Genomic DNA, 21,986 nt, shown 5'->3' on the forward strand with positions numbered 1-21,986 from the left:
CCAGAGCCCAGACTGTGGAAATGGGGCACACCCTCCACGGTGCTGCCCTTTCTTCTCTCCATCATGTGCTGTGCTTCTCAGCCCCTCAATTCCTCAGATGGGGCTGCAAAGGCAGCAAAGGACAGGAACTGGCAAGGAGCTCCTCAGCACTAGAAGAAAGTAAGGAACCCCAGCCCAGAGCACCTCATCCTCACCGTGGCCCATCCAAGCCTGGCCTGGAAGCGGAGCACAGGAGAAAGACAGAGGCAGCTTTGCCACCAGCAGGCACACACAAGGCCGCTAAACACGCGTGTTTGTACTCAGCTTATAGGTGTTCACATGTGCTGCACCAAGTGCTCCCATCAAACTCATCCCTATCTAAAATTACCTTGGACACACACATTCATACAAATACATATACATATGCATGCACATTGGGATGGTTTGGGTCAGAGCTAAGAAGATAAGATATGGGTAGGGGCTTCGTGCTTCTTAGTCGGCCTGAAAGAGGGGAAAGGATACAATTCCTTCCAAGGGTCCCTTATTCCTACAAGTCCTCATGTGGGATTAAGAGGGGTCAGGACCTGGGGATTTTTTCCAGAAGTGCCAGGCTGGCCTGAGTTTGGGGGCTCCAGCCCGATCTCACTGTAGGGCATTATAGTTCAATGTCAATGGCGCCCCCTGGGGCAAAAGATAGAAAGAAGCATGTCTTCACGGAGAAGTGATTGAAGCTTGGTAGGGCCTGGCTCTGAGTCACATAGCTTACTTATAGCCCTCTGGGCTCCCTCCTGTGCTTTGAGAAGGAAAACCAGTGCCAAGTGCAGGCTAGAAGCCAGCCCACCTGGGAGCTCTGGGAGGATGCAGATGAGGCACCACCTCCTCCCAGGGCGTCTTGAGCAAGGTCTATGTCTCACCTGGGCGGGAGGGCTGAACCCAGGAAGGGGCCTTGACAGCCCATCCACCCTGTGGGAGGCTGTGACTCCTTGAGGTCAGAGCTGGGGGAGTGGGTTCCCAGGCAAGGGAAGGGCTAAAGATGCAGGTCCCAGCCTGCTGGACCAGAGGGGCCGGCTGGGGCCCTGTAAGGGGGCAGGGATGTGGTGGCACACCCTTCATTTCCTGCCCCCCAAACTCTTTCTGCTTCAGTAGGAGCAGCCTGAACCATCAGAAGATACATGGTTCTTGCTGTCAGCAAGTGGGGTAGAGAAGAGTGTAGACATTGGAAAACAAATCATGCTACAGTCCTCCCAGCCTCTTCAAACCCCCTAGTCTCCTCCAGAGCACTGAAGTGGATGGAGGGAGTGGCAGACCAAAGCAGACATGCAGATATTTTCAAATTTAGAAAGCACATCCCCCCATTTGCAAAGCAACCCCGAAAAATAAGTGTATCCCTCCCCGCTTCACAGAGGACAAAACAGGTTTGAAAAGAAGTTACCTGCTAAGGTCTCAGCCACTAAGTGTTAAGCTGGGATTCTCAAACCCCATGGGGATGAGGAGGAGAGGTAGAGAAGGGCAGAGAAGCCAGGGAGCCTCAGGTCTGAGGCATAGGAGTGGGGAGCCAGAACATAGGAACCCACTAAGTCTCTCCACACTTGAGCTCCCTTTCTAGAATGTGTCCCACTCTTAGGCCACTGCTGGACATTATTCCTGCTCCTAGGCCTCAAGAGTTGGGGGCTGGCTCCGGACTGGAATTGGGAGTGGATAGCAGAGATGAATCATCCTATTATGAGCGTCCCTAGACTGGGGGGAGGGCAAGCATCTCCTCCCACTGCACCAACAGTCACCCCCTGTCTCCAGACAAGGTGGCAGAGAGCCCATAAACACAAACTACCCCCTTGGCACCTCCAGCTAGACCTCAGCTGGAACCTGAGAAAAATCTACCTTTAGACCCATATCCTGGAGATTGTGGGTTCACCTTCTGGTGTCCCTCAGGTTCCCTTGTCACCCTTTGGGGACAGCAGAAAGTCCTAGAGGAGGGAGAGGGATGGGGCAGAGGCCTAGAATCCTTGCTGAGGAAGGGCCCAGAGTCAGAAAGTCTAGGCTGATGCGACAGAGGCCTCTCACAGACCCGGAATCTCAGCTCCAAATTTGGCTTGGCCATTTCTCACTGGGAGAAGAGAGAGGAAACTCTCTTCTCCCAGCTCTCAGAGTGTCAGTTTCTTCATCAGTCACCTGGAAGTTTCCAGATGGGGTCCTCCCATCCCCCAACCCAGGGCCTCTATAAGAACCAAACAAGACTATGGGTGTTTCAGGCTTTAAAAACAGTATTACGTAGTCAACATAGAAAGAAAGGCTCATTCTAGATGCTGCCTCCTTAATCCGAGCCACATGTCCTCCTACGTGAATATACATACGTGTCCCTGTGTGTTCTTGACTGTGTGTGTGTGTATCCATGGAGGCCTGCGTGGACACGTGGACAACCATGGGGTCCATGCATGTGTGTGTGTATCTATGAGGGCCTGTGTGTACATTTGTGTGTCCCAGGGGCTCTGTATGATATCTGTGTGTCCCTGCCTGGGCCTGGCTGTGGGTCTGGGTCCAGTGTTTATACCAGAGATAGAGGATGGGGATCTGTTGAGAAATCTGGAGACTTTGGGCTTGCCCCATGCCAGCCTGGGAGGAGGGGAGTTAGTGACATGGAGCTGACACAGACCAGGCTATCCCTGTGAACAGGCCTAGGGTGTCTGGAAGGCTCAGGTTCACACCTCAGGGATCAGATCCTCGGAACCCCTGGGTTTTCTGTTTTCCTATCTCCTTCTTCACTAGCAGGAAACTTCTGGAACGAGGATGGGTGCCTCAGAGAATGAGGGGTTACGACCAGAATTTTAGGAGAAAGAAAAGCTCATGGGCTTCCTGGGGGGCCTGAATTAAGGCCTGGCATTTGCCTGGCCCCTGCGGCCAGGAAGAGAGCGTGGAGCTCTTGCAGGGCTGAGGCAACTAGAGGGCTTCCTGGAGGAGGGAACATTTGACTGGGGATTTTAAGGAGGGTCTTCCAGGTGAGAGCCTGCTGGGCCAGGCCATGATGAGAGCACCTGTAGTGCATCAAGCCAGGGAGAGCCACTGGGGAAGGACTTTGGGTTCTGTACTAAGGGCCTGGACCTTGTTGAGGATCCAGAGATACTCAAACTGTGCTTCTGTAATCCCCAGGGCTCTGAGGGAGTTCTCAAAGTGACTCTGCCACTGGAAATGGGGAGAGGGATGCCAAGGAGGCAGAACCCTGGCCTTGCCTCCTGCTTCAAGCACAGTGTTTTAACCATGTTATATCAGGGTTCTAAACAGGATGATAGTTGACAAATATTTCACTGCTAAGAGTAAAAGCTGATCAGAGACCTGAGGGTTTAAAGCAGGGGAGTGGTACGGTCTCCATTTGCCAGTTAATGGAAGGCATTAGAAGGATCCCTCCAGCTGTGAAGTGGAGGATATGTTGGAGGGGAGAGGCTGAGGCCAGGAGGCCTGGAAGGAAGCCATGGAGGAGGGGAAGAGGCCAGATGCAGGGCAATAGCTATGGGGAGTGAGGAGGATTTGATTTGGGCACTTAGGGGGCAGAGAGAAGAGGGCAGGTCGGCAAGGAACTAAAAGTGGAGGCGAGCAGAATTGGGAAGACAGGAACTTGAACCTGAGATGGGGCCCAAGACAACTGCTCTCTGAGAGGCCTGTGGTCTGAAGAGGGAAGGATGGGGAACAGGTGGTGGAAGGAGGTTCCATTTGGTGTTCCAGAAATGTCATGGGCATGTGTGAGACCCAGTATTCTCTCCCCTCATCCCAGCCCAGTCTGGGCGCTAATTACAGGGCAGCTACCAGCTGCCTGCCCCCAGGGAAGAGGCATCACAAGGGGAAGGATCTAAGGGAGGGGACAGGCTCCAGCAGGAGGTTCTGCTGTCAGACTTCAAGTATGACTTCCTGAGGATCGCTAGACCTGGGATCATTCGGAACTGAACTCCAGGGAGACCCCATGGATTGGGAGATGGGAATGGGGATTTTGTGGGGGCAGATTAGACAAAGGCCAAGATGCCATATCTCTCTATGCCGTATAATATGATTGCCATTGTAGCGATAATTAGACATCCATCACATAATTGTCCTTTCTTAAGTGACTGGAATAATTAAGGTCTAGTATCTTATCAAGTTTGTTGATTATAATACCATATTGTCAGCTAGGGGGACAGAGGAGAATTAGGCTTGAGCTAAGGTGGACCAGAGTGTGCACACTCCCATCCTTCCCCTATCCTTGGCTCTGCTCCTCTAGGTCTTGCTAACAGCTTCGGTCAACTGCTCTGGGTGGACGGAAAGCAGCAAGACTGGCAGGTGGCCCAGAACAGGGGACGGGGCCAGGCTTTGCACTCCTCTCCGCCCCATTGCACAGATCTGGAACTCAGCTCTCCATTCCTTTATTTTCCTCACTCCAGTCCTTGGCAGCAGGAAAGCCCAGGCTCAGCAGCAAGGCCTGGAGCCAGGATGCCTGGGTTCTCTGGGTCTCCACCCCTAGCCCCCTCTGTGACCCCAGACAAGTTCTGACACCTCTCTGGGCCTCGTGCAAATCAAAAAAATTATCCTCCCCATCCTGCTCTCAGAAGCTGAAGTGGGAAAGGGAAATGAGTCTCCCTCTGGGTTTGGAACACCCTGGTCCCCATTAGCGCCGTGGGCAGTCTAAGAGTCCCGTTCCCCCCACACTCCCTCCTCTCTCTTTGCAGCAGAGGGATGGGCAAGCAGGCTAGCCTATTAGTGAGTAGGGTAGGGGTGACTCACGTGCCCCAGGCTTCCCCTCCCCTTTATCTCTCACCTGGATTAATCTATGACTCACAAAGCAAGTACCGGATGTTGGGGGGGTTACATGTTTATTTACTGGGGTGGGGGCACTCCGGCTAGCCCAAATCTCAGCAGCCCTCAGGACTTCATTGAATGTAACCTGCCGCAAGGACCCCAAGGGTCTTGCCCTCTTCTACTCCAAAGTAAGGTATGGGGCAGAGGAAAATAGGTCTTCAGCTAGAAGGATTCTGGTTTAATACTTTTTAATTTTTTTTTTAAGATTTGTTTATTTTAGAGAGAGAGAGCATGAGTGGGAGGGGCAGAGGGAGACAGAGAGTCTCAAGTAGACTCTGGCTTGGTGTGAAGTCTGCCCCAAGGCTCGATCCCACGACCCTGAGATCTCGACCTGAGCTGAAACCAAGTCGGATCCCCAACCGACTGCATCACCCAAAAGTCCCAAAAGGATTCTGGTTTGGAGGAGGTGGTGATACCACAGGCAGAAGAGCAGACCGTTTGAGAGTTCACTAAATCTAACTACGTAGACAGGCTTAGAAAGTCTGACAGAGGGGTGCCTGGGTGGCTCGGTTGTTAAGCTTCTGCCTTCAGCTCGGGTTGTGATCTCAGGGTCCTGGGATCGAGCCCCGCATTGGGCTCTTTGCTTAGTGGGGAGCCTGCTTCTCCCTCTCCCACTCCCCCAGCTTGTGTTCCTTCTCTTGCTATGTCTATCTCTGTCAAATAAATAAAAATAAAATCTTAAAAAAAAAAAAAGTCAGACAGAACTGGAGAAACCAAAGCCCCAAGGAAAAGACTTTTGTTTAAAGCCTTTAAATCCACAGGGAAAAAATTGAGTTTGTGCTTTTTATCTGAGAGCTCTTTTCTAACTTGCTCTTCAAAAACAGAGATTTCCCTGGGGCACCTGGGTGGCTCAGTGGGTTAAGCCTCTGCCTTCAGCTCATGTCATGATCTCAGGGTCCTGGGATTGAGCCCCGAATTGGGCTCTCTGCTAAGCAGGGAGCCTGCTTCCCCTCCCCCCCACTCTGCCTGCCTCTCTGCTTACTTGGGATCTCTCTCGGTCAAATAAATAAATAAATAAAATCTTTAAAAATAAAAAAGATTTGGGTGCCTGGGTGGCTCAGTGGGTTGGGCATCTGCCTTCCACTCAGGTCATGATCCCAGGTTCCCGGGATCAAGTCCCGCATCGGGCTCTCTCCTCCACGGAGAGCCTGCTTCTCCCTCTCCCCCTGCCTGCTGCTCTACCTGCTTATGCTGTCAAAATAAATAAATAAATAAATAAATAAATATTAAAATTAAAATAAAATAAAAAGATTTCCCCTTTTACAGCAACTCAGAACTAGAAGCAAAAATGTGCACACAGATTGGCGCATATAGATATGTCCACACCCGCCAACACGGAGCAGACAAATCCATATATCAGACACAGACTCCCACCCCATCTCTGTACACCTTCAAAGTTAAATGCAGAAGCCCACAGAGGCAGATGCACCCATGGGGAGCTGTAACCTACACCCTCACTTACACAGTTCCTTCTAGTCCTCTCTCCTTCCCTTCCAGTGAAGGTCCAGCTCCTCAGGCCACCCCCACTTCCAGATCATCTTAGACCACACTAGCCTCCTCACCTACTTCCCAGAGATATGAGGAAAACAGCTTGGGGCTGCAGTATGAGGGACTGAGATTAGGGGCTGGGCTTCCAGCACTCTCCACACCCCACCCTCTAAACTAAGCAGGGAGTGCAGAAAAGGATGGCCCAGGTTCTTGAGTCTGAGTCCTCTGGCCTCCTCCCTTGCCACGTTGTGCACCTGAAAAGGCCAGTACCATGCCCATTTTCAAGGTGGGAAGGCTGAGCCCAGCAAGGGTGTGTGACCTGCCCGAGGACACATGAAGAGGTAGCAGGGCCAGGGCTCATCTCCCAAGTGGAGACCACGGCCCGCCCCTCTCGGAGCCACCTGCTATTCTCCCTAGGAGCCGATTCTGTTCCTTCCTGCACTGGGATCCTCTAGAACTGAATTGTGGAAAGGCCAGAAGCCAAGGACTGAAGCTGACCCTTGCGTGAAGCAGGACTGCCTGAAGTAGGCCAGCACTGTCCCTCAGAGCCTCAGGGACGGGCTGTGGGGAAAAGTGAGTGAGGAGCAGCCAGGGACAACCACACACCCAAGGTCCATGAGCACTGAAAGGTGTTTCTTTCTCTGACAGTGAAGCCTTGCCTGCTTTCCTTTGGGGATTATGCATCAGGGGCATGGGGAAATGCCAATTCCAGCTCACATAGCCCATCGGTATATTCTCTATGCCCATTTCTAATCGCTTAACAGTGAGAGCTAGGGACTGGCATAGGTTCACGAAGACTCACAAAATTGGGACAAAAGGACATCAGGGTTCCCATAGGTGGCTTATCATCTTGAGGATGAAACCTGATGGCCAGGCAGCCAAGGGGGCCTGCCTGCTGCTGAACCTGCTCCTTCATTCAGATGAGAAGTCAAAGCACATACTTCATGGGGCTGGTATTACTGTGTGAGCACATTCCCACACAGAAGATATGTAAAAAACCTAATAGCACCCGGCATTTACTGAGCCCTCTATGACCGTCCACTCACCATCACCACCCCGCGCATTCTAGGCAGAGTAAAAATCATGATTCTCTTTCTTTGAAATCTGGTGCTTGCTCCCATCAGCCCTTCTGTACACATCTGTATCCTTCTTGAGCACAGCGCTGTCCTCGGCGCCACAAAGGCACCAAGAAATCTACGTGTCACGTGTCCCCAAAGAGGTGTAGAAGACAAGGTTAAAACCATGTGAAGAAGGCAGAAGAGCCAAGAACATGGGGAAAGTAAGTGATTTTTTTTAAAAGATTTTATTTATTTGACAGAGACACAGCAAGAGAGGGAACACAAGCAGGGGGAGCAGAAGAGGGAAAAGCAGGCTTCCTGCTGAGCAGGGAGCCCAACATGGGACTCAATCCCAGGACCCTGAGATCCTGACCTAAGCCAAAGGCAGACACCTAACGACTGAGCCACCCAGGTGCCCCAAAAGTAAGTAATTTAAAATCCAAGTTTAAGAAGGGTGCATGCCACTGAATGTGACCACCAAGTAAGCTGAACAGACAAAAACTGCTCCAATGTTTCAGAGAAGAGAAAGAGCACCTCAGGCTGGGGGCATGGGAAGGGCTAGAGGAAGCACTAGTTGAGCTGAGTCTGTAAAACATCCAGGATCAGGGGAGATGGAGAAGGGAGAGGCTGCCAGAAGAGGGGTGTGTACCGGGCTGAAAGGAGGAAGCAACCCCTCTACACCCCCGATCTGGAGAGCTCCTGGAGAGCAGGATCAGGGTCTTGCTCTCCTCTGCACGCCCGCTGCAGGGACGAGGTGGGGGCAGTTTGTGACATGAACGGGCAGAGGCACAGAGCCAGAGGGACTGAGACACAGGTGCTCTCTGCAGCTTTCCTGGACTAGAGGACCAGCTGTCCCCCTCGCCCCTTCACCCAGCCAGCCCCTTCTGCCCTCTGTCCAGATTCCATATCCCACCCTGGAAAGCAGCAGCACCCCTCTCAATGCGGGAATTCTGGGACCCTCAGCAAGTATCTCACCTCCTCTGGGCCCTATTTAAAGTTCAGACCCTACACTGAAGGGCATACTATAAGATCTAGGCACATATCCTGGCAATAGAAAGGAGACAGAGCCTCAGCCCTGGACACGTGTCCTCCTCTCCAAGCTTCTGGAAACATCCTCGGAAGACAGGCCAGGGCTGACAGGTAGATGGATCTTCTGGGTTCATTTAGCTCCCTCTCTGAGCTAGCCCACCCTCCTCTTCTGGGAGTTCAGACAGGCCCAGGGAACTCTCTGCCCCAGTACTGAGGCATCAGACAGAAAATTGGGGCAGGACTTCTTTGGGGGAACATCTCAGTGTGTTCAGACTGGCAGGTACTCCACGAAGGATCCATACATGGCAAGGGTGGAGGTCATGCCATTCCAGAGGTTTGAAGACCAGCTGTCACCTACAGCTTGCTCCTAGGGCTGGAGATCACACAGTCCACCTTTCACTTCGGGCCTCCACGGCCTGCACCAGGCCTTCACCGAGGATGGCCCAGTCCTCCAGGATCGCTTCCACATTGGGCACCATCACCAGCTCCCCACCTCGAGACATCACCATGCGCCCCTTCACATTGGAGGCCTAGGGGAAGCAGAAAAATGTGGACTGAGTGTCCCAAAGGTACACCAGAGACGACATGCGGGTGGTGGAGGGGAACAGCAGTAGTGGAGACAGACATGCAAGACACGTGCTCCACACCTGACCCACGGTCACTCAGAGAGCACGCCACATACAGACAGGCGTGCCCACATGGAACTGTAAGCACACACTCACAAACACACGGTTATCACCAGCCAGCACACCTTGAAGGGCTGGGGCTGGAAGCTGCTGGGCTTCCAGAGAACACCAATCACCTCTCCACCATGCTGGTCATAGAAGAAAAGGGCCAGGTCCCCAAAGGCCTCCTAGGAAAGGGCAGGACACAGATAAGACTACAGGTGTTGGACACCTGAGAATCACCTCCATGGCCCCAGGTTCACTTGGAAGTCCCCTCCCCAGGTTTAGTCAGTCCCTTAGGGCCTACCCTGAGCTGTGCCAGATAGAGCTGAGGAGGATCATAGCCCAGCACAGGCATCAGGGAAGTTGGCCCTGGCTCACTGAGCAGGCCACGGCAGAAGGAGGCAGCTGGCGAGTCCACAGCTTGGCGGTGCCGGGGGATATGGCGGGGAGACAGGCGGATCAGCACATCATACAAATCCAAGGGCGGCCGGAACACCGTCTGAGGAAGGGTAGGACAGGGTCAGCAGTGTCTACTGGGAGTTGAGAGGTGGACCACAAAGCCTCCTACATGCCCACCTTGGTTTCCTCCTTCTCTTTTGTCTGTCACCCCCCCTGCCCCAATTAGGGACCCAAATGCTCATCTGAAGGTGGGAACACCAAGCCCCAGCTGGGGTCAGCTTTACCCTCTCAGGAGGAGCAGAGGCTAGAGGCATGCAGCCTGGAGAGAGCCAGGACCCTGGTTGTCCTGCAGGCTCCAGCACTGTCAGGCACCGTGGGCAGCTCTGATGCCTTCTGTGGATTCAGTCTCACCAAACAAGGAGACAGAGCATTAAGTGAGGGCCTCCACACCTCCAGACCTCCAATGTTCAAAGGCAGACTCCCCAGAACCCCAGAGCCACTCTTGGTCAGGGGCTTACCCTGATGTCTCCAGGCCCCTGGGGATCCATTAGCTGCTTCTCTAGGACTGGCAAGGCCTCAGCGGCCAGGACCACCAGCTGCTGTAGAATCTAGAGGGGATACACATACAGCAAACAGATCACACCTAACCATGGGTCTCTCTGAGGTCGGACTGGGCCTACTTTTTCCTTAGGGGAAGAAAAACACAAATTTGGAAGTAGGGATGGGATTGCACCTGGGGCGTGGGTCCATCCTGTGTCCATACAGAGTTTTTACGATCCTGGGGTGTAACGATGACCATGACCGGGAGTTGTGTCCGAGTTGCCAGGAAGCCACTGCGGATCTCCCCCTGCTCCTCCACTGTGAACAAGAGGGGGTCCTGGGTCAGCCTGCTCCTTTCCCGACGTGTTCTACTGCCCCAGGTCTTCTGCTGGCCCATTGCAGGGATTTTCTGACGGCCCTCCCCCAACAGACAAAAGCAATGAAAAGGACACCATGTCTGCCCCTGCTGGGAGGGGCGCTACACTCCCAAGCTCAGCCCAGAGGCAGAATTTTCCACTGCCTGGCACCCCAGTCTAGTTTCCGGGCTTGCACAAGCTGAGGCCTGCCCGTGACCCCCCTCCCACCCTATGCTCCCACACACCTGGGGAATTAGGAAGCTGACACCCTCCTCTCTGCTGGGACCAGAGCTCCTCATGTTACAACTGGAAATCATCACCCCCACTCCCCAAGAGGTCTGGGCACCTAATATGGGCCCTTTCCTGCTCCACACAAGACTTCTGACCCAGCATTCAGTGTCCCCTTCTACTCCCTTCTTCCCTTCACAGCCCCCACCAGGTAGCCTGCTTACCACCCTTAGCCCATTCTGTTTCTGATCATCATGTGAGCAAACCATAGCTCTCCAGCCTCAGAACTCCCTAAAGACTTGGGACTGGGCCTCTTCTTCCTAGTAATTCCCCCATGCCAAGGCCACTGGGGTCAAGCACAAATATCCAGGAAAGGTTGGGCACACACACATAAAGGCACCTCACAGACTGACAGGGAGAACCTCATGTGCCCTACTCTGCAATCCATAAATGGTCTTTCCTGCGGTAGTCTGACCCCAGTCCTACCACTTACCAGTGAGCTCGTTGTTGAGGTTGACAATAAGGGGGTTGTTCTTCCAATCAAAGGTTGACACCAAGAAAAGGAACCGAAGGAAGCCGACTTGGGGGGAGCTGAGAAAAAAGAGTGAGCAAAGAGTTTGGGCCCAACCACATATCCCAGGGCTCACCCAGTGGTCTAGACAACCTAGACCCCTTGGCAGGGATTAGGGGGTGGGGGGTGTCTCAGAACCCCTTCTGTCACCTGTTTCAGCTACCCTCTCCCATTTGGACTGAAGGTATAGCCTAAGGGATGAAAGCTGGCCCCAAGGGGAACTTTCTGTCTAAGGTAAAGATGGAGAGAATCACCTGGGAGGGGTGAAGGGCTCAGGATGCAGGAAAAGAGCAGCAACCACCAGGTCCAGGCTCTCGTCCGTGAACCCCGCACCCAGAAGCTGGGCACGTACCCACCGCTTGGCCAGCCGCGCCACACCTGAGAAGGCTGGGTGTTGCTGCTGGAGCCTGCGGATGGGGAACAGTAGTGGCAATGAGCCTCAGGCCATCAGGGCCCAAGAACAGTACTTCATCTCCACCACCACTCTCCACTCAACCTTTCCCTGAAGTCTCCCTCTGTGCTAACACATTCTATACAGAATCTCACATACCCCTATTTAATGCCAACAGGTTGGTCCTATAAAATTCCCATTTCACACATGAGAAATAAGGCCGGAGCAGGGGGCCTGCCCTGCCCAAAAAGGACATAGCCAGTGAAGTGGCAGGGCGAGGGTTCTAGAATTTGCCTGACTCCATAATTCCTATCTCTGTTATAACATCTGGCCTCTCAGACAGGGCCATACCCATGCAAGGCGCTGGTGAGCAGGGGCAAGTGCCTCGTCTCCCTCTCCAGGTGGAGAGAGGCAGGTGTGTCCCTCAAGGAGATCATCCCCTCAGGGCTCCGCATTTCCCTCAGGATCTGGGGCTCCCGCTGATAGGCCACACGAACCCGGAACACGAACCCATCCTGGCGAAAGAGGGGATGGGGTGAGAGATCCAGGTCAGCCTGGAGCACCCTCACATCCCATCTCCTCCCTCCCTGGGGCCTCCTGACCCTGCACCAGCCTAACCTTGAGGACGTCTGTGTGCGTGGCCGTGGCACGACACTGCAGCCCATGCTGTTGTGTCAGCAGCTCTGCCAAGCGCAGCTGGAAGGCAGCTCGGACCCGCCGTATGGCCTCAGCGTCCTGTGGCCAGTGACCACTGCCCTCCAGGTGACATACCACTAGGAAGAAAAATAAGTGGTCTCGAGACTGTGGGCTGGAGTGGGAAAGTTTCCTCTCATCCCTCCCAAGAGGCTCCTCACCGGTCATGGGCTCCACGTAGGCTGGACAGGGCTTGTCAGGCCGGGGTAACAGTGAGGCCCGCTCTCGAAGCTGCTCATGGAAGGAGTAGGCTGGCCGGACTGGGGTAGGTGGAAACACCTATGGAAGAAGTAGGGCTGAGAAAGGGGCCTGAGACAGGGAGAGAGTGAACATGGGAATTGGAAGGGGCAATACTGGGTGGGTGGGGCAGAGGCGAGAGGGTCACCAAGCAGAAAGGGCTCCCTGTCCCCTTGCACCTCACCTCAGTATACCGCAGCACTGGGTGAGCTCCCTGCACAGCAGACACAGTCAGCGGGAGACCTTCCAGCCCCCAAAGGAGGCGACTGAGGTCATCATAGCAACGCACAGCTGCTGCCAGGGCCTCCTCACCTGTGCTGGAGGTCTAAGAAGGAGAACACAGTCAGGAGACCAGGACCCTAGCAACCCATCCCCCCTTCCCCACTCCACCCCCACCACCTGGGATTTTACCACAGCTAAGGCTGCCATAGAGCCAGCATCCCCTCTGCTGGACACTATGGGAAGTGCAGTCTGGCTGAGGTATAGCAAGTGCCCTCCACCTGCTACCGAATTCCACCAGCTGCTCAGCAACCACCCCCCACCTTGACCCCAGCCCTGACACACAACCCTTACCTCTTTTGGGCTTTGGATCAATGCGTCCAGAAGGCCCCCCACATAGTGGACACAGGTATCTGGGATGTTGGCATGGCTGGGAAAGGGGCATAGCACAGACTCAGTGTGGGCATTGAGGCTACTGGAATAAGCAACTGGACTTTAGCTGCTCAGCCCAAAGCCTGGGCCAGACCCTCCTAAAAGGCTCCCCAATCCATGGCTGCTTCCCAGCATCCAGATGCTAAGACTCACAGTGCCAAGAGGTGGGTGACCACTTGGTGGGGAATAAGGCGCTTCTGGGCCATAGAGCCTGCTTCCCAGACCACAGCTTCCCGAATGGCTCCATCCTTGAAACGCCGAAGCTCTGAGCGAGATCCCCAGAACTGGCGGAAGTCAGAAGCCTGAGGAAAGGCAATGGGTGGTAGGAGAAATCAACAAAGATGGACTCTGTCAGAAACCCCTGAAAGGCTGCAATCTAAGTGGATGAGGGTAAGCCACACTTCTGCCAGCGCACAGCTTGGATTCCCAAGATAGGCCCAAGTCATCCCCAGACCACGGCTCCTCACCTCAGGCTGGTTGGCCTCTGGACCCAGCTCAAGGACACTGGTCAGCCCCTCAGGCCGGAGGAGCAATCCCAAGGTCAGGGTCCCAGAGTCTCTGTGCTTCGGTGGATCTTGGCTGAGGTCCCACTGAAGGATGTAAAAAGGCTGAGCTCAACTCAAGAATGCCCCAGCTTGATTGGAAACCCAGATATAAAGATCTAGGGGCACCTGGGTGGCTCAGTTGGTCAAGTGTCTGCCTTCAGCCTGGATCATGATCCCAGGATCCTGGGATCAAACCTCACATCGGGCTCCCCGCTCAATGAAGAGCCTGCTTCTCCCTCTGCCTCTGACCCTCCCCCTGCTTGCGCACACTCTCTCTGTGTAATGGATAAAAAAAAGAAAGAAAGAAGAAATAAAGAAAGGTAGGTAGATAGGTAGATCTAGCTAGAGGAATGGTGTCTTTTGTATCCCATGGGACTCTGGATCTAGTCCCCCTTAAGCCCACAAACTCCCCACCACCACAGCACCTCACCTCTGACACTGCGGGCCGAGAATGGGCCAGCAGGTGCAGACGGGACCCCAGACCCTGCTCCAGGAGCGTGGTCAGGGAGCCCAAAGCAGCAGAAACATAGTCCCCACCAAGATCCTGCAGCTCTGGCCATAGCTTTAGCCGGTGACATGCTGCCTGTAGGCGACTCAATGGATGGATACTAGAGGGCATAGAGGGACAAAGAGAGAGAATGAGGTGCTGCAGACCCCAAAGACCACCCCCCTCAAAACAAGGAAGATCTAAACATCTGCCCCATCACTGCAGCCCCAGGGGAAAAGGCCCCACTGACAGAGCCTGCCACCCCTAAACTTACTGCAAGACATGGTCAAAAGCCCGGATCATGGGTTTGGGAGTCATCAACAGAAGCTGGAATCCGTCATCAGCTCTACTGTCCAGCAATGCCATAGACAGCCGTGCCTCATGCTGTACCTGGGGCCACAGGATAAACAGGGAACTCACATGTGAAACTATCACCACTCTACCCCTCTCTTCATTGACCTGAGGGCTCAGACCAAGAGACATGCCTGACCTAAGCTCTTTGGAGAGGAGTTTCTGGGGCTCTGGGACTGGCAGAAGGGACAGAATCTGGACCGGGACATGAGGGTTACCCAGGAGAGGGAGACGACGGGATTGGTACCTGGTGGTAAGTAGAGGCAGTAACATCAGCACAGAGATTGAGAAAGCCTGAGGAGTCCAGGAAGACAACAGGGAAGGCCTGGTGGAAGTCAGCCAGGGCCGGCTTGGAGGCACAGAGAGAAATCAGTTAGGGTTGGGGCCTTACCATCAAGCCTCCTTGTCCGGACCCAACCCTGCCCCACTCACCAAGGAGGGATCTGAGCTGAGACATAGGCTGATCCCGTTGACTGTCAAATCTGTGGTGGCTGAAGTGAGCCAGAGAAGATGGGTGTATCAGACGGTATCTTCTTCCCAGGGGACCCAGCCCTAATGACACTGTGCCTCCGGTCAGGTGACTACAACTGCCTGCCTCCAGAATTCAGTTTGTTCAACTGTTTGATGGCAACAAACTGAATGATCCCTGGTAGGATGAGAGGATTCACAGGAAGAGTGGAATCCTTGGCCTTTCGGGGTCTAGCCACCTTACCCAGAAACTGCAAGACGCTCCTCAGGACCTGGTAGCCACTCATAGTGGTGTGGATCTTGCGTGTGGACACAAGGAAGGCAACCAGCATGGAGACAAGGAACCCACTGAACCCTCCCAGGCCCTGAAAATGAGATGGAGAGAGCGGCCCAAGCTTAGGGCCAGCCCGCCACCCAGTGAGGCATGGAAGCTGTGCCACTCCCAACTCACCTTGTCCAGTTCCCGCTGCCGCAGCCAGACCTTCAGAAGTGCCACACCATCCTTCAGCCCCAAGGCTGAGCCCAGCACAGTGGACAGCAGCTGCATATGGGACTCAAGGGTCATGTCCTGCAGGACCCATGTGTTATAGTGGGGGGTGGGAGGCTCCGGGCTACCTGTGGGAGAGGGGAAGCCTCAGGAGGAGAAATCCCCACAACATCCTTCCCCTCAGCTCTACCTTGATACCACTGCCTGCTTACCATCCCCTGGGGGACTCTGCCCTCGGTACCAGGCAGAGCGCACGTTGTTCTTAGACGGCAACAGGCGGCAGGGGCGGAAGAAGTCAGGTGGAGGGCACGGATGCAGACGTACAGTGACCAGGCGCTCATCCTTCCCTGGGGGAGACAGGGAGTGCTGAGATCCTGCCAGGGGGTGCCCTGTACCACCCTCCTCCTATGTGAGGGCCCACGCCCTCCCACCTTAGAATCTGAGGTCCTTATACCTTCCCCTTCAAACCTGAGGCCCAAACCACTCACCTTGGACTTGAGGTCCCCACACCTCCCACACTGGATATGTCACCCCAGACTGTGCCTTCGGCCCAATGTGTGCCTCTCACCAGGAGGCCGAAGCAGCAATGAGGGTTTCAGGTGGCAGCCGTTGGTGTAGGAGAAGCGAACACTGCCAAAGAGGGGGTCTTGGCCCAGATGGTGAGCCAAATGGGCCAGGTAGAGAGCGCGCTTGCGGAAGTAGCGCTGATTCAACCCATCCTTGTCCTGTAGGATCTCCTGGAGAGGGTCACAAGAAGGGAGAGATGACCAGGCACTTAACTGCTAGTTGTTAGAGAGCCAGGCACTTAACTGCTAGTTGTGAGAGAGCTGGGGGGCCAAGATGAAGACAAGGTGAGTCACAGTTAGAAACCTCAGAGATATTTGGGGCACCTGGGTGGCTTGGAGGGTTAAGCCTCTGCCTTCAAGCTCAGGTCATGGTCTCAGGGTCCTGGGATTGAGCCCCACATCAGGCTCTCTGCTCAGCGGGGAGCGTGCTTCCCCTTCTCTCTCTGTCTGCCTCTCTGTCTACTTGTGATCTCTCTCTCTCTGTGCCAAATAGATAAACAAAATCTTAAAAAAAAAAAAAAAGAAAGAAACCTCAGGGATCTTTCCTGGCCAGAGTGTCTGAACCAGGGCTAACAACAATATACTTAGCTCTCGGACAAGGAAGGCAAAGTTCTAAACAGCAGCAACTTATCCAAGGGCACATTTAAGCTGCCCTCAAGAAGACAGCAAAAGAACAAATTTTGTTTGTTGTTTTTTTAAGATTTTATTTATTTGAGAGAGCGAGAGCATGAACAGGAGTGAGAGGGAGAAGCAGGCTCCTCACTGAGCTGGGAGCCCAATGTGGGGCTCAATCCCAGGACCCTGGGATCATGACTGAGCCGAAGGTAGACACTTAACTAACTGAGCCACCCAGGGACCTCTGCCCTTTTTCCAGTTCAGATTTCAACCTCCTGGCAAGTGGCAAATGGGAAAGAAAGAGGGACCCAGGAATTTGCAGGTGGTCAAGGAACAGGTCCCTCGTCACCCAAATACTGGACCTCACCCTGGGCATGGTCACTGCCATGTCCACATTGATGTCCGGCCGGATGCAGGTACCCAAAAGGTAGCTGCCCACAACAGTGACCTGGGCTGGAGGCAGGAAGCGGAAACAGCCCTTCACGGTATAGGGCACTTGGTGGACGGGTACTCGAACCCCAGCTGGGAGCCAGGTCTGGTCAGTCAGCTGTGGGGACAGAGACAGTGATACATATTAATTTGATTGCCTTTCTGACATGTCCCCCTTGACGTCTAGTAGACATCTGAAATTAAACACTTCAACATATTTGAAAACTTTTAGTCTTTCTGTAAACATGTCCTCCTCATTAAGGCAACTTCACACTAGTTGTTCAAGCCCAAAACATTTAAATCACCTTCACTCATCTCCATTAAGAACACCCATTCCACTTTCAAGAGCATCTAGATACCGACCACTTCTCTACTTCTCCATCCTAGTCTGAGATACTACCACTTTCTTGGGGATCACCACATAATAGGTTTCTAACTAGTCTTCCTGATTTTACCTTTATCTCCCGCCATTCTACTTTTTTTTTTTTTTTTTTTAAAGATTTTATTTGTCAGGGGCACCTGGGTGGCTCAGTGGGTTAAAGCCTCTGCCTTTGGCTCAGGTCATATCCCTGGGTCCTGGGATCGAGCCTAGGACCGCATCGGGCTCTCTACTCAGCAGGGAGCCTGCTTCCCTTCCTCTCTGTCTGCCTGCCGCTCTGCCTACTTGTGATCTCTATCAAATAAATAAATAAAATCTTAAAAAAAAAAAAAAGATTTTATTTGTCTGGGAAAGCACAAGCACAGGGAGCAGCAGAGGGAGAAGCAAGCTCCCTGATGAGCAAGAAGGCCAATGGGAGACTGGATCCCAGGACCCTGGGATCATGACGGGAGCCAAAGGCAGATACTTAACCAACTGAGCCACTCATGCGTTCCTCCATTCTACTAACACAACAGTCTGAGTGAACGTTTTTGTTTTGTTTTTTTTTTAAGATTTTATTTATTTATTTGAGAGAGAGAGAGTGAGAGAGAGCATGAGAGGGGAGAAGGTCAGAGGGAGAAGCAGACTCCCCACGGAGCTGGGAGCCTGATGTGGGACTCAATCCCGGGACTCTGGGATCATGACCTGAGCCAAAGGCAGTGGCTTAACCAACTGAGCTACTAAGGCGCCCTGAGAACGTTTTTAAAAATGAAATTAGATCACATCACTGCTCTACCAAAAAATGTCCCATCAGTGGTTTCTCATTTCACCCAGAGCAACAGCCAAAGTCCTTATTTCTATGTACAAGACCCTGCGTGAAATGCTTCCTTCCCCCATTGCCTTTCTGAACTCATCTATTTTCTCCTCATTCAATCCAAGGAATATACCAGACTTACTCCTACATTTGAGCCTTTGTATTGACTATTTCCCCTTACCGGCATGCTCTTCCTCCCTTAGGTATCTATATGGCTGACTCACTTCCTTCAAATCTTCACACTAATGTCACTTCAATGGGGCCTACCTGAACCACCCTATTTAAAGTTGCAGACCATTCCCATCCTCTGATATCCCCACAATTCCCTTACCTTGCCCTACTTTCTCCTTTGTCCACAGTGCTTACCACTTTCTAACATTACCACACGGTTTACCTGCCATGCTTATTATCTACTATCTCTAAGTCCAACACTAGAAAACAGACCACTTTGTTCACTAATGTATCCTAAGAATACAAGTACTGCAAGGAACTAAGTGTTTGCTGAACAAATGAACACATGGCTGACTGGACTTCCAGTTGAGCCTCCTGGCAGCGAAAATGAGCTCCCTAGCACCCCACCCCCTCTGGAGAAGAGGAGGCCCTGTTTCAGAGGCCCACACTGAGGACCTCTCCGGGGCTTTCCATTTCTTCACATTACCTGCCTTACCTCTGTCTTAGGAGTTGAGGGCACCCTCAGGACCCGCTGGTTGACCTCCCGTAGGAAAGTATCAATCCGCTCCTTCTTCTTTTCTGGTATCCTCACTTCCTTTAGTAGCTCCTCTACCTGAAAAAACAGGGGAGAGTCCTTCAGCATCAAGGTCCTGGGCCCACTGTTTAACCAAAGCCCCAGCCACCCAATAGTACCTGTAAGCGAAGCAAGCTGGAATGGAAGAGACTCTCAGTCTCCCGAAGTCGATTCAGCTCCTCATTGGTGGGCTCCTTATACAGTTCTGCCCGGCTAAGCTTCACTGGCTGCAGGAGGCCCTCCACTGGAGGCCCCGCCAAGGTACGCTTCTTTGAGGACTCCTTCTTTCCCTCCTTGCCTGTGCTTTCTGGAGCTGGTTCCATCTCCTGTGGCCAATGAGGAGAGAAGCCACTGTGAGGTCACAGATGTCTAGCATCCACTGCCTGAAGTGCCACCATGATAGGATGTGGGCAGAATCTTCACAGGCTCCTGTTCACTCTTTTGAATGGGAGTCCAACTGTAAAACTCAGGATTATCGTTACTTAGAAGAACATTACTGAGCCCTAGGCTGAAAACACCTTGAGTTGAGGGCTCCTCTATGTGACAGCACGAGCATGGAGCCCTGCCTGGAGTTGGTAGGGTTAGTAGTTGAATAACCCTAAGCAATGCTTGAGCTCCTTGTATTTTCGGTACTATGCACCAGGGAGCTTCCTCTTCTGCTCAGTTAGTCCTGGGAATCTGCAAATGCCACCTCCACTCTTGCTCAGGCTCTACCCCTGCCAGGAAGCCTGACTATAGTCTACATCAGTATAAGTGGCCTCTGTAAAATAGACTCAGTAAGTCATCCAAACCTCAGTAATCCCAACAGAAAATACACACTTGAAAGGAGCCCCTGAGCTCAAGGTTCCACAGTTAGTATGCATATGCTGTAAGCAGGCTTCACAGCCTGGTCTGCAGGATCCCAAACCTTCTGCCCTACAGCCCTGGGCCCCGCCCCCACTCCGCGGTCCCACACGGGTGAGAGCTCTACTGAAGGGTTCCAGAAGCACCACCTTGTGCCCTGTTACAGCGGCGAGCACAGAACCGGGCACAAGAGGTTAGATCTCACACAATGACGAGGAAGACCTGGTTAGGAAAATGACCTGGTTTGGTCTCAACTTCCAAGTGCACAGTTCTCGAAGGAGTAAGCTTAATAAGCTTTACTGCTTCTATCCAAATAACGCTAGGTTCCGTCTCCCCTGACGGTCTCGGTGCCCCAGACTGGAAACGTGATGGAATAAGGCTCTTCCAAAAGCTACCGCCTTCGCGCCCCTCGCCGGCGAACTGCCAGTCTCTGCCACCTCTGGCACGTGGAAAGTCCTCTTTCCTCCCATACAGCTCACCCACCTCTGGCTCCCCAGCAGCTCCGCGATCCTGCCCTCCCGTGGGCGCCGGCCCCATAATTCTGGGTCCTGGTCTTGCTCCAGCACTTCGGATTCAAAGCCCACGTACTCTGCACAATTTCTTCCCACGTTGGCAGAAGTGCCCAAGCCCTCCGCAGAATTACAGAAGCCTGGCAACAGAACTGCCGAAGCTTTGCGGTAAACTCCCCGCACCGCGTGGGGACAAGCCTCGTGCCGCAGGACTCCGCCCAGTTCCAGAGCCATTGGGTGAGTGCCGGAAGAATCGCTGGCCATTGGCATCTGTCACTCCCCAGGACCGCCCATCATGGGGGAGGGGCCAAACTGGATTCTCCCATTTACGGTCTCTTTGCGACGCCAGACCGGAAGCCTTTCTGCAGTTATCAGTCGCTCTCTTTTCCTCACTTCCGCAGGTTGCGTCGAAAGGCGAAGGGTGGAGCTAGTTTGGGCGCTGAGGGCTCTTTACACCAATGATTTCTGTTCTTTTTTTTCGTGTACTACATCTTATCAAATAGCCAGTTTTGTCAGTTCTACCTTCAAAATACGTCTTAAATTTACTCATTTTTTTCTGTCCTTAGTGTCAAATTTAGTCCAAGTCACATCATCTTGTGATTATATTATAAATTATAATATGTATAATATATTATAACATTATAAATATTATAAATATAATATAATATATAATATATAATTTATTATAATATAATAAGTTATATTATAAAATTATAATACGTTCTCTCCAGTTTATGATTAAATTTTCCAAATCTACCAAAATATTGTAATAATAATGGAGTGAGCTCCCATATATCCTTCACCTACCCATTATAACTTAGTGTTTGTCTTGGGCCCCTGACTCAGTTGGTTAAGCATCTGCCTTCTGCTCAAGTCTTGCTCTCAGGATACTGGGATCAATTCCCACATGGGGCTCCCAGCTCAGGGGAAGTTGGCTTCTCCCTCTCCCTCTGCCCCTCCTCCTGCTTGTGCACTCTCTGTCGCACGCTCACTCTCTCTCAAAAAAATAAAATCTTAAGTTAAAAGAAAAACTTTTGTCAAATTTGTCTTTATGTATTTATGTACTATTTTGCAGAACCACTTGAGTATTAGTTGCACACATCCCTGAATACTTTGGCCTATATGTAATAAGAACAAGGACTAATCATAGTCCAGTTATAAAATTCGGGAAATTTAAGCTTGATTCAATACTATCCAAATTTTACTGATCATCCCAATAATGCCCTTTACATAGTAGCATTTTATTTCCTGATGCAATATCATGCATCAGTTTGGTTGTCATGTTTCCTTTCTCTGTCTTGATCTAAGAACATTTGCGAGCTCTCCCTTTTTTTGGTCTTTCATGACAACACTTTTGAAGAGTATAGGACAGTTTCATTCAATAGCTTTTTCATACAGTATACATATATATGTATATATGTGTATATGTAATTACAAGTGACATACAATATACATACATAAAATTACATATATACACATGCATATAGAATTAGATCTATGCATATAATTATGTAAGCATATGATTACATATCCATACAATTACATATATACATATAGAAAATTACATAAGGGGATAGCTTGAATATTCATAAATGAAACATACCTATGTAACCAGCTCCCAGAAAAGAACATTTCCTGAACCTTTAGAATTTCCCCTTATTCT

General features: G+C 52.1%; 1 protein-coding gene across 3 annotated transcripts; it reads right to left on the reverse strand.

The window, feature by feature from the left end:
• Nucleotides 1-7,797: 7,797 nt before the first annotated feature.
• NOL6 (nucleolar protein 6) lies at nt 7,798-20,601 on the reverse strand. Of its 3 annotated transcripts, none has more exons than XM_032860385.1 (26): nt 20,298-20,601; nt 19,091-19,297; nt 18,894-19,010; nt 16,993-17,172; nt 16,013-16,181; nt 15,657-15,791; nt 15,409-15,572; nt 15,202-15,322; nt 14,922-14,980; nt 14,737-14,838; nt 14,413-14,528; nt 14,082-14,259; nt 13,574-13,696; nt 13,260-13,408; nt 13,029-13,104; nt 12,640-12,780; nt 12,380-12,497; nt 12,144-12,298; nt 11,877-12,040; nt 11,389-11,541; nt 11,057-11,154; nt 10,173-10,297; nt 9,958-10,047; nt 9,345-9,539; nt 9,124-9,225; nt 7,798-8,902 (listed from the first exon to the last, which is right to left on the reverse strand). In XM_032860385.1, exons 1-26 carry the CDS (start codon nt 20,349-20,351, stop codon nt 8,753-8,755), a joined length of 3,441 nt encoding a protein of 1,146 aa, XP_032716276.1. In that variant the 5' UTR covers nt 20,352-20,601; the 3' UTR covers nt 7,798-8,752. The 3 variants fall into 3 exon arrangements, with proteins under 3 accessions (XP_032716276.1, XP_032716277.1, XP_032716278.1); XM_032860386.1 differs by lacking the exon at nt 20,298-20,601 and adding an exon at nt 20,054-20,286; XM_032860387.1 differs by lacking the exon at nt 20,298-20,601 and adding an exon at nt 19,490-20,036.
• Nucleotides 20,602-21,986: the final 1,385 nt, after the last annotated feature.

This window comes from Lontra canadensis, unplaced genomic scaffold, assembly GCF_010015895.1.
Source record: "Lontra canadensis isolate GAN:19392208 unplaced genomic scaffold, GSC_riverotter_1.0 scaffold19, whole genome shotgun sequence".
NCBI classification, from domain to species: domain Eukaryota; kingdom Metazoa; phylum Chordata; class Mammalia; order Carnivora; family Mustelidae; genus Lontra; species Lontra canadensis.